Below are 12,436 nucleotides of genomic sequence, written 5' to 3'. Positions count from 1 at the left end.
CCCTGCTTGTGCTCTGTCTCTGTCTCTCAAAAATGAATAAATTAAAAAAATAAAAATAAAAAACAAAAAAAGAATAGTCCAGGTGGGAAAAAAGTGCTGTTGGCAGAATTTGCTGAGATGCTCCTAGTTCAAGTCTCAACATTGGTACGTCTGCTTTCTGGTCTCTTTATAAGCTTAAGAAGTTAGTACCTTCTTACTCTCAGTTTTAAGTAATGCTCAAAAAAAACAAAAAGTAGATTTAATAGCAAATACTTTCTATGATCTATTATTATTTCCATATGCTACTTCAGCTGAAAGAAATGCCAGACATGAGCCAGAAGGGGACACAAGGTAAGAGAAACTACAAGCCTCCCAACTATAATAAGATCACATCTAGAAGAGTACAGGTATTCTTTCCTTGTCTCCATAAGAAGTGTTGGATAAAGCAGGGTGAACAGTAGGAAGCAGTAGGAGAATAAAACACTTTTATCTGAGGCTAGACTAAGAAGTTACTTCTTTACCAAGTCTTTCCACAATGTTACAACAGTGTAGAAAAAATAGAACTGTATCACATGATGAATTCACAAGGTATGAAAATTGTAATCCCAAGAGGTGATACAAGTGAAAAATGAAAAGATAAGAATTTTAATGTAAGTGTATCAACATATCTGTAGTTAATTATTAAAATAAATTAGTAATGCCTAAGTCACACCACTCACCGTTTGATAGCAAAGCTAGTGGGAAATCAAGCTCATTCAAAAAATGTCTGTTGGGTAAACATTTCTCATATTTTCTGATAATGGTAATAAAGTGTAAAACATAGAGCAACGATTTATTTCTTTTTCTTTTTTTTTTAAACGTTTTTATTTATTTTTGACAGAGAAAGACAGAGCATGAGTGGGGGAGGGGCAGAGAGAGAGGGAGACACAGAATCCGAAGCAGGCTCCAGGTTCTGAGCTGTCGGCACAGAGCCCAACATGGGGCTCAAACTCATGAACCGTGAGATCATGACCTGAGCCGAAGTCGGATGCTTAAATGACTGAGCCACCCAGGTGCCTCAAAAAAGCAATGATTTAAACCTTTGCTACATCCTGTGTAAGTCAGTTTCTCTAGCTTTTATTAAGCTTTGGTTGGATCACATGATTTTTTAAAACATCAATTGTGAAACTAGGTGTCACATGATCTATGGTAACGGGAAAATCAGAAGATGACTATAAAGAAATCAGCTTATAATGCCCAACTAAACACATTAAAATGTCTGAACCTAGAAAAGGGACCAAATTATGCACCAAATCTATTTAAGGCCTTTGTTGAGCAATTACTGTGTGAAACAGGTTTAAATCCAAACCTAAAATTTTCTGACTAGAAGATTCTTCTAGCCTGTCAGACTCAGAGGCTATTGAACTGGACAATGAGGGACAGGTAGAGATCGGAGGTCTTACAGACCAGAGACAACCACCTGACCTGGACAGACAGTCACCTGCTCTGGAGGCCTTTGGAAAAGTGATGGAAAAACATCGCAGTTGATCCTTGGTCGGTCAGGACCTATATGCCCTCCTCCCTATCTCTGGCCCATTGTGCTCATTTCCTAGCCCTTAGTAATTAAATAAAAGACCCAAGTTTCCAGTTCCTTTTAGAAATAACTGACATAGAATATTTGGGCCCAAAGAAGATGTAGGCCAAATCTATATTCCAGGTGTTAATATTAAAACCCAACCTTTCTGCTAGCTAATGCCGTCACTCATTCAACAAGAATGAGCTCATGGTATGAACTCATCCAGCTTTGACCAAGGACAGGACTGTCCCTAAAGCTGCTCAGTGGGGCCAGACCAGGCCTTTTATGAATGACACAGACCCTGAACAAACAATGGTTCTCTCAAGGACCCTTATTCCTGGGCAACAATTCTGCCTTACACTTACACGTGATGTCACATCCTGAATAACCACAACCCAGAGGATGTGAGTAACAGACTCTTCCTGCTAGAAGGTAGCCGAACGCCAAAGAAGTCATCCTTAAAGTTGCTGGAACACGACAGGAACAGTGAGAGTGCATATGACAGGGCCCGGAGAGCAAAACTGAACTTCATAGTGATGCATTACTGTTTCCCAACTGGCTGACATGACTTTTAAAATTAAAAAAAGAGAGGAGAGAAGTGGAAAAGAAAAAAAATGAAAGGCTAACCAAGTGAATACAAAGTAGGAAATGCTGGGCTAAAAATGAGCTATATTTGGCGTGCCTGGGTGGCTCTGTCGGTTGAGCATCCGACTTTGGCTCAGGTCACGGTCTTGCGGTCCGTGGGTTCGAGCCCCGCGTCGGGCTCTGTGCTGACAGCTCAGAGCCTGGAGCCTGCTTTGGATTCTGTGTCTCCCCCTCTCTCTGCCCCTCCCCTGCTAACACTCTGTCTCTCTCAGAAATAAACAAACATTAAAAATTTTAAAAATATTAAAAAAATAAAATAAAAATAAAAATGAGCTACATTTTTTTTTCAACTTTTTTTTTTTTTAATTTATTTTTGGGACAGAGAGAGACAGAGCATGAACGGGGGAGGGGCAGAGAGAGAGGGAGACACAGAATCGGAAACAGGCTCCAGGCTCCGAGCCATCAGCCCAGAGCCTGACGCAGGGCTCGAACTCATAGACCGCGAGATCGTGACCTGAGCTGAAGTCGGACGCTTAACCGACTGAACCACCCAGGCGCCCCAAAATGAGCTACATTTTTATAGAATGGAAGCATGTGACTTCTAACCATGTCATCTACTGACAAGTAAGAGAACCGCATTTTGTTTTGAGCAGAGGCAAAACCTTTTTCATTTATCAACAACTTCTGATGTACTAAATATGACCATTGTATACTCCTACTTGGCTCACTGTGTGAAAAGAAATGCTAAAACATGACAACAGGAACAGCATTATATTATTTGACACAAATACTACTGTCCAGAACTATTAAACACTTTCTAAAAAAAGACATGGTTGAAAAAAAAAAAACAGAAAAAAAAAAAAAAACCACAGTCTGAGGCAATCCAGGACTTCAAGGTTTTTCTGAACATGAAGAATATGCCAAAATAAGATACTTGGGTAAATAAAAAACGCTTTAGTTATGTTTTCCTATAATTTAGCTGACTTAATTAAAAGGAAGTTATATGTAACTTTAAAAATGACAAATAGGAATTTTATTTTGTTACATTTAGGTATTAAATCAGACAACAAGACTTGAACTTCAGCTTCTGGAACATTCCCTTTCCACCAGCAAATTGGAAAAACAGATTTTGGACCAGACCAGTGAAATAAACAAATTGCAAGATAAGAACAGGTAATAAAAACACACAAAAAAATTTATAAGCCAGAACTGCGTACCTTGTAGATCTGAAAGCCTATTTCACGTGACTATCATTTCTAAGAATGGCTTCCAAAATGCCAGATTTCTTAACGCATAGGGTCAGGACTGGATACCTCGTGAGGGAAAGGCAGGGAGAGGGTTTGGGAAAAAGTGGAAGTGTGCCTTCTAATCCAGTCTTCAATGTTTTTCATTCTCTGGCCCCTTAAAGATTCTCCTCCAGTGATTCTCCAAGCTCTGCCTCAATACCGCCCAAGTTAATCTGTGACAAAATGCTGCCAGTGTCTTGGAATAAAAGTAACACTGGCCCAGGCTTTTTACCTTTGCCTCTGGGAACGTCATCACTTCCAATGCAAAATGACCCACAGGTGGAAAACTACACTTACAGTGTAAACAAGGCACATTTCACGGTGCAAAAGTTACTCTTAAAACATACGATAAAGTAAAAATGGAAGTCATTAATAAATATTATGTTAATATTTAAATAAGATCTAGAAAAATCCCAAGAAAGCCAATACAAAAACAAACTTTGGGTGATCAGTGGGGACTGTTTTCAAAGGCTTATTGCAGACGGGAGTACACGAAGATAATTTTGTCTACCAACTTGTTTCTAACCAAGATGTGCATATGACATGGAGAATGGTCAGACAACAATATACTGTATTTCAGAACTAAGTAATTTCAAGTAAATAATTTTTTCTTACCCAAAAATGACGATAAACTTATTGTCTTATGATCATTCTTTCCTGTTAATCAAGAACTCAGCTGAAATAATTCTTTCTCTTCTTTGGGTAACAAGTTTAGCCCACTATTGATTTAGAATTTTCAAAAGCAAATAGATTTATTTTTTTATTCTTTTGCAAATATAGTTTTTTAATTCAAATATTTTTCTTTAGTGTTTCAATGTTTTTTCTTCTGCAAAGTAAAAAAATAAAAGTTTGAGACCAAACGTTGAGATACAACAATCTCTTAAAATGGTCTTATTTAATAATGTTCTCTTTTATTTAATGAAGTTGCAGTGACAGGAAGATACAGGAGCTGAGTGATTACTTTTGTTGCTTGCCAAAACAATATGGGCTGGGAGATACCTAGGTTTTGATTACTTTGTTGAATGCACCCTGGTATTGCACACCATCCCCTCCTTATGTTTCTAATTTAGTATGCTAAAACACGAAAATTATCAGTTAAGCATGTCAGTTATGTTTCCCGAGTATCATCTTTGTAAATATTTGCCAAATCGTACTGCCTTTTGCCTTGAGGAGTATAAATCTTCTTCCTGAGTTCAGACACACTGCTTCATGTTTTCACTTACTACAAGTAAACTTCGTTACGCACAGTCAGCTGGAATTGCTTTGAAATACAATCAACAACTTTCCCTACATCCTTTGCTCATCATGATTTGGGGAAAATGTCTCTGTATGTCAAAGCTTCACAACGTATAAAATAGTGATCCCAACCATCCTGAGGCTCGCTGTACCTTCTGATTATTCTTGCCTATGTGATCCTCCAACTTTTTTATTTTTTTACTTAAATCTTTCACGTTGTCCTCCAGTTGAATCTACATGGACCAGCAGTACACTTTTCCAATACTCGGAGTTTAGTTTTATATGACATTAAGTTTAAACATCACATTTCCTCCGTAAAACCGCCGTGTCAAACATACCCGACACGCTAAGACTGCGTATCACTTACAAGAGCAGTGCACCACAGCCTGGGCTGCAAATCTCTCACTCACGCGGGAGTTGTACACAGATTGTTTCCGAATGGCCTCTCAGAGTATAGATCGTGAAAGGGATAGCTTTTTATCAGCAGACTTGTCATAAACACCATACGTAACAACTCTGTACCTGCAGGAAGAATAATCTTTGCAGGGGCTGCAGAAATCACAGCCTCTTTTGACACAAATATGAAATGACGATAACAAGGCTTCTGTTGATGATGGTAAATAAATAAAAATAAGGAAACTGTGCAGATGATTTTTCATCTTTCGGTGAGTTTGGCATGCTGTGTTTTCTGGTGCCTTACGTTTTGACTAGCCTAGGATTTCGCTCGCAAGAACATTGTTACAAATATATGTGAATGTTTTGCACATGTGCCAAACCATTTCTTTAAATTACTTTCAACGTGTCTCCAAAAGTGCAACTGTTTTCTTCATGGAATAGTTTCCGATGAAGTCAGAGTACTGATCAGGGTCGATGATATTCTGAAAATTGCCACTATACCATTTTTAGGTTCACCAGCTGAAGGTGAAAACTACTATGTGTTTTTCACCTAATCATTCCTTTTTTTTTTCTTTTAAAAATAAAGGATTCATTTAGGCCCTAGTTGTACCAGCTCGATTAAATTGTGATTATCGTTACGGTAATTATTGTTATTGAAAAGTGCTGCCATGGATGCTGCCCCCTTGTAAAGAGAGCCAATAAAAACTCATAAAAGAAACAGGATTCAGCCTTGGTATTTCTGCCTACACAGGGTATTTCCTCACACTCCTCACCTGCCTGTGAGTTATGTTAATAGGAAGATAAGCTGTACTTAAGTCCAATTTTTATCAGTTAAGCATTTGTAATTAAATCAGTTAAGTAATTTCACATTGATTTCCCTGTACCAGAAAACCAAACACCACGCTACAGAGTGTTACCCACCGTATGGATTCCCCATACTGCCCCATCTCCTTCCTTCCGCCACTTAGCACTCTGGGCCTCGGTATCTGTTGCAGCGTGGAGAGTTGTTGCTATGAACTTGCACTCGATTCTCATCTATTTTATCCTATGTAATTAATTTGCTCTCATTTAAAAAGTGCTGATTGTGACTCATAAAATGGATCTCACAGGCCAGTAACAGGTCCCAATCTGCATTTTGCAAAGTGTTGCTGGAGGATATGATCTGACACTCCTTATAGCTTTAAATGCCATGATCTGTGCTTCTGTGCCTACATGGTCCTGCTCTCAGAGCCAGTGTGGTCTGGGGTGACCTGCTAACCTCTTCAATACAGGCTAATTTTTAGAAAAATTAAAAAAAAATAATTTTTCAATACAGGCTAATTTAAAAAAAAAATATCCATCTAGGAGTGTTCACACTCTCATTCACACTCTGGAGCATAGGACTGTCCCATCTTTCTCTTATGCCTCGTCACAAAGTATTAAAGACAACAGAATAAAGCTGGATTAGAAATTTCAAGCAATGTCATTTTGAAGGCAGTGTAGATTAGTAATTTAAAAATGCCTCACTTATTTTATGTTAATTGTCTAGGTCAAGCATCACAGGAGTGCTTTGAAAGCATACTGCCTATAATGATAGTACTAGAAATGATTTCAGGCAGAAAACAGAAAAACTTTATGTATTTATTATTTTTTTATATTTATTTAATTTTAGAGACAGCACGAGTGGGGGAAGGGCAGAGCAAGAGAGAGAGAGAGGATCCCAAGCAGGCTCTGAGCTGTCAGCACAAAGCCTGACACGGGGCTCCATCCCACGAGCCATGAGATCATGACCTGAGCTGAAATCAAGGGTTAGATGCTTCACTGACTGAACCACCTGGGTACACCTTGTGCGTTTATTTTTAGGTTAACTTCTGCTTAGAGTAAGTCATCTTAGTTTTTAAATTAACAAAATGATAACAATTAAATGAATAAGCTGATAGCAGGAAAAATAATGAGATGTAATAGTTTTAAAAGAGATAGGAGAAAACTGATGAAATATAAATAAAGTGCAAATCAGGGTATTACAGTAGCTGCTTACTTTCTGACTTGGAATAGTGAACAACACTTACTGTCATATACCAATTTACAAGGATTTGGCTGGGATAAATTTAAGACTTACAACTGAATTTCTAATAATAATTATTTATACTGATTGTTACTGCTTATAGGTAAGACCTTTAGTGGGTAGTCAGTTTCTTGGCTGAGTAATGTTGCTCACAGAATTAAAGATTCAGAAAATGTTACTGCCCTCAAAAAGGCATCGTAGACTTACAGATTATTTGAACTAGGAAGGACCTCAGAGATCTTTATCTAATCCAATGCTTTCATTTTACATAGAAATTTATATCTACAGGTGGATGTTCATTTAGATAGACATTCACCTGAGATGCAGACAGGGAACAGCCTGACGCAGGTGACACAGGTGGTCACATGCAGAAGTGAGGTTCTCAGCCTGGGCTTTCCACTCGCCCCCATGTGCTCCCAACACCAAGGCCGCCTTCTCATTGTCCACAATTCCCTTCAGCAAAATCATGATCTTCAAATGCACTCCATGTGATAACTTCTAATTACGGACCTACACTTTGGTTAGGGTATTTTATCCTCATATCTATGTCCCATCTGCTTATCTACAGTTCTTGGCAAGTTTGAGAGCTTCTTCAGGGCTGCGGCAACTCCTTTAACATCTTAACAGAGGGCCTTGGAGAAGCAGGAATTCAATAAATATTAAAGATTGTTTAAGAATTACAAAACCGAGAGGCACCTCAGTTGTTCAGTCAGTTAAGCGTCCGACTTTGGCTTAGGTCATGATCTCATGGTTCGTGAGTTTGAGCCTCACGTTGGGCTCTGTGATGACAGGCCAGAGCCTGGAGCCTCCTTCGGATTCTCTGTCTCCCTCTCTCTCTCTGCCCCTCCCTCACTTCCGCTGTTTCTGTCTCTTGAAAGTAAATAAGCATTACAAAAAAAAAAAAAAAAGTACAAAACTGAGTTGATGTATATAAAGCAATCAGAAAACCCTTCACTAAACTAACAATTATTTCCCTCTACAAGTTTCCTGGAAAAGAAAGTACTAGACATGGAAGACAAGCATATTGTTCAACTACAGTCGATAAAAGAAGAGAAAGATCAGCTCCAAGTATTAGTATCCAAGCAAAATTCCATCATTGAAGAACTAGAAAAACAATTAGTGACTGCCACGGTGAATAGCTCAGTTCTCCAAAAGCAGCAACATGATCTGATGGAGACAGTTCATAATTTATTGACTATGATATCATCAAGCTGTAAGTCAAATTTACCTATCATCTTTTCTTCTGTTTTAATTGCATTGGTTAAGTGAAATTCAAAATCCTTAAAAATTCTCATCTGTCAGAAAAGGACTATTTCTCTTACATGTTTCCTATAAAAGCTTTACAGGGTCTTAATACAGAACCAATTAGAAAAGAAGGAGGAAGTAATTCCACTTCTGGGTATTTACCCAAAGAATATGAAACCACTAATCCGAAAAGATACATGCACCCCTCTGTTTATTCCAGCATTATCTACAATAGGCAAATTATGGGGAAAATATATGTATGTAATGGAATATTATTCAGCCACAAAAAAAGAATGAAATCTTGCCATTTGCAACAACATGGGTAGAACTAGAGGGCATTATGCTAAGGAAGTAAGTCAGAGAAAGACAAGTACCATATGATGTCACTCATACATGGAATTTAAGAAACGAAACAAATGAACAAAGGAAAAGAAAAGAGAGACAGAGACAGAACCAAAATGCAGACTCTTAACTATAAGAACAAACTAATGTTACCAGAAGGGAGGTGAGTGAGGGGATGGTGGAAGCAGGCGATGGAAATCAAAGAACACGCTTATCATGATGAGCACTGAGTCAGGCCGTTCCCTGAATTGTGGAATCACTATGATGCACACCTGAAACTATTATAACACTGTATGTTAACTGTACTGGAATTAAAATTTTTAAAAATGCTGTTCAGGAAGGAAAAATAAAATAGAATAAAAATAAGGAAGAAGAGGAGAGAGGGAATACATATTTATACTAATTAATTATTATGAGGCAAAACACCCCAAACATGATTCCTGGGCTCAAAGAGCCTACTCTGAGTTATAGTTCCATCATTATCTGGTGCTATGAGGCTGGACAAGTTACTAATCCACAGTGGACTTTATTTATTATGTGGAAAAAGCGAATCTAAACCCAGAGGACTGTTGTGAAGATTGAGCTAATGCTTGCATTGACTGGCATAAAATTGGCACTCAAGATATGTCAGTTCCCTTCTCTCAGTCCATCCTTAGTTATGTTTTGCCTACTTTATTACTGTTTTAACCTTCCAATCTCTCTTGGATATTAGAGGAGAAAAGGGAGGCAGCTTCAGTCATTAAGCCGAAATGTGATACATAATCTGTGCGGTATTTTCATTTTAAGTCTTTTTCGTAAACAAATCGAGTCTAGTTCTTACTGTGGCTTATTTATTTCCTAATGTCCTTTAAACTTGTGTTCTCTTGGCGTGGATGCATTTTACATCCTGTGAAAATATTCTTCAGTTTCGTAAGAAATGTGTTCTCTCGTCATCCTCGAGCCATGCAGTTATCCCAATCTTAATAGAAACACTTAAACGAGGTTTCTACTTACACAAGGAAACAAACAGAAACAGCGCTATCTTGATGCTAAATGGCAGGATTGAGACTGGAAGGCCAGTTCGCACTAGACGCCTTCCAGCTAGAGTTTCAGTCTGTTATAACCGGGAAAACTCAGAGTTTCACCTTCATAGAAAAGGAAAAGACAATCATCTGATATCTAGTGGGAGCAAGATAACTTGAGGTGTTAGCTCTGATGAGCCAAAGTAGAGAAAACCATGCAGCTCAAATCCTGGCAGAGATCAGGAGCACAGGAGAGACAGAGCAGCAGAAATGGCCTTCCTTTCCCCACGTGTCTCTAGCTGATGTGACGGCAGAGACTGTCTACCTGTAATGCCCACCCGTACATCTAGTCCAGACACCTGTGCTTTGGTAGGTCTCTAGAATTACTATAAATACCTGCAAGAATGATCAAACACACACACACACTCACATACACACACACACACACACACCTTTTTTCTAATGGCAGAAAGGGTTGGGAAATCTAAATGTTGAGAGCAGAGTAAAAACCTGAGGGACTTTTGTAATACTAGGACTTTTTGTCTTAGAGTAAGAATTTCAAAAACATAGATACATTAATGGTAGTCTTGAACACAAACTACTGTGGGTCAGGGGCTAAAAATCCAAAGAATACTTAATGTCTTTACCCAACAGTCTAAAGAAATATATCAAGACGTGGCCTCTCTATGGGATATGCCACGCAGCCACTGGAGAGGTACCACTGTTTTTAGGTACGTTCTTTTTTTACTCTTTTGCAGTAACTTTATGTGATTCTAGTCAAGATGGAAGTTTTTTTTTTAAAGTAATTGTTTATTACATTTAATTGCAAAATAGTTGCATTACATGTAGTTGATTAATAAAAAAAGAAGTATGGCTTACTGGAGTAATTTTTTTTGGAAAGGAGAAGAGCTGGTGTGTCCCTTTTGCTTATTATAAGAATTCAAACGTAATAAAACTTACCACTGAGTGCATCTCAAAATAATAAACTTTTATCTTTTCATGAACTCCCTTTAAATGCTTTCCTATTTTTTCTTTTTTAAAGCAGCGAAGAACTCCTTCAGTGCTAAGGAAGAAGCAGTCGTTTTCAGAGACTGTGCAGAAGCATTCAAGTCAGGGAGGACAGCGAACGGCATCTATACGCTGGTGTTCCCAAACTCCACAGAGGAGATAAAGGTACGGGGACAGGGTCCTGTTTTCAACTACCTGCCCGGAAACAGGCTTCCTGGAGGCCGAGGAAGTACATAACACAGTTCACAAGCCCAGACCCTTCCCCGCTTCACGCGTAGCCAAGCCACAAACGCAGAGCGTCTACCTCACAACAGGTACTTGCTGAGGGCTCCAGGTGCAGTCACTGTGCACAGATGCTGACCGTACACATCAGTGATGCAAAAATTTCTATCTCATAATGTAGGAGACAGATCTCTCTCTCCTATTCTTGTCGCGTTTAACTTAATCATCGCACTGTGAGTTGTTTTTCTTAAAGCGTCAGACTGGTTTCACTCATTTTAAAGAAAATGTCTTCTAAATACTAGAGTTTACATAAGCAAATAGTTTGTCTTTCACTGGCTATTTCAAGTAGCAATGGTATTCCATCAAAGAAAGAAAAAAAAGGCTCGCGTAGGTCACAACTAAAACCACAAGAGCTTTGCTTTGACACAACCACGGTACCTTGGTTTGCAGAAGGGATTTATAGACATCTCACACTCCAGCGTAGAGCATATAGGAAGACCTATATTCGGTAGTAGAGGCTTAAATAAAATGAATAGTCACTGCTGCTTTGTCAAAGACATCCTGAAGTGGAACTGCCTTATCTTCTTCCCAACTGCGAGTGTGTGATTCAATATAGTGACACAAATACAGTGTGGGCTATTCCCTCGATTCATCCCAGGGTGCTAGCAGATCCCGCCCCGCCCCCCACCCCAAATGATTCTGTGCCATCAGTACAAACACCGTTACACTGTCAGAGGCCGAAAACATCTTAGTGTCATTACAGAAACAGTTCCAGCCTGGTGGACTCACTGTAAGGGTCTCAGGGACACCCAGGAGTCTGTAGTCCACACCACGTGGATTGCTATCCACGTGGGTGGGCTATCCTTACCCCATCTAATGTAGGCTGGAAGACTTAAAACATACCACCAAAGAGAGAGGCTCATTTTCTTCTCAAGTATTTGGACTTTATTTCAAGGCATAAGCTCAACTACTTTGTAGAAAGTGAACCAACAGCCAGAACCTTTCAGCAGGAGAAGTTAGGATATAGCTGGCTTCAATTATTCTTAGTCCTTCTGGATTACTCAGGGAGCATGATTCCTGAAGTTGCTTTGGGAGACACCGAGCTTCAGGTAAGGAAAAAAAAAAAAAAAAAAAACACATTCCCAAGGAACATTTCAATGTGGCTTCTCCTAGAGGTTTGATAAGTTAAAACAATATTACATGAGATTCGGCGTGAAGTCTTTTATAATGATTAGACAGCTGTATATATTAAATGATTATAAATATGCTTGCATCTAATTTGAACGGCTAGATGTGGAACCAATGTAAACACTTCTTCTTTTTTTTTTACAATTTTTTAATGTTTATTTTTGAGAGAGAGGCAGGGGGACAGACCACGAGCGGGAAAGGGGCAGAGAGAGGGAGACAGAATCCGAAGCAGGCTCCAGGCTCTAAGCTGTCAGCACAGAGCCTGATGCAGAGCTCAAAATCACCATCTGTGAGATTATGACCTGAGCGAAGTCGGTCGCCCAACCGACTGAGCCGCCCAGGTGCCCTT

The 12,436-nt window shown here is 39.0% G+C and overlaps 2 protein-coding genes across 10 annotated transcripts in view; one reads left to right on the top strand and one right to left on the bottom strand.

Annotated features, from left to right (window-relative positions):
* The window catches only part of MCPH1 (microcephalin 1), a 276,612-nt gene that overhangs the window by 113,826 nt on the left and 150,350 nt on the right, over positions 1–12,436 (bottom strand). The window lies entirely within an intron of this gene.
* The window catches only part of ANGPT2 (angiopoietin 2), a 58,732-nt gene that overhangs the window by 31,921 nt on the left and 14,375 nt on the right, over positions 1–12,436 (top strand). The window contains exons 3-5 of one of the 2 annotated variants that reach the window (XM_047855486.1): positions 3,171–3,292; positions 8,065–8,294; positions 10,715–10,842. In XM_047855486.1, coding sequence (XP_047711442.1) covers positions 3,171–3,292; positions 8,065–8,294; positions 10,715–10,842 — 480 coding nt within the window. Of the gene's footprint in view, positions 1–3,170; positions 3,293–8,064; positions 8,295–10,711; positions 10,843–12,436 lie in introns of both variants that reach the window. The other variant, XM_047855485.1, reaches the window with a different exon arrangement.

The sequence above is a fragment of the Prionailurus viverrinus genome, chromosome B1, assembly GCF_022837055.1.
Source record: "Prionailurus viverrinus isolate Anna chromosome B1, UM_Priviv_1.0, whole genome shotgun sequence".
Taxonomy (NCBI): domain Eukaryota; kingdom Metazoa; phylum Chordata; class Mammalia; order Carnivora; family Felidae; genus Prionailurus; species Prionailurus viverrinus.
Note: the sequence above shows the minus strand (reverse complement) of the source record. Positions and strands in the feature narration are given on the sequence as shown.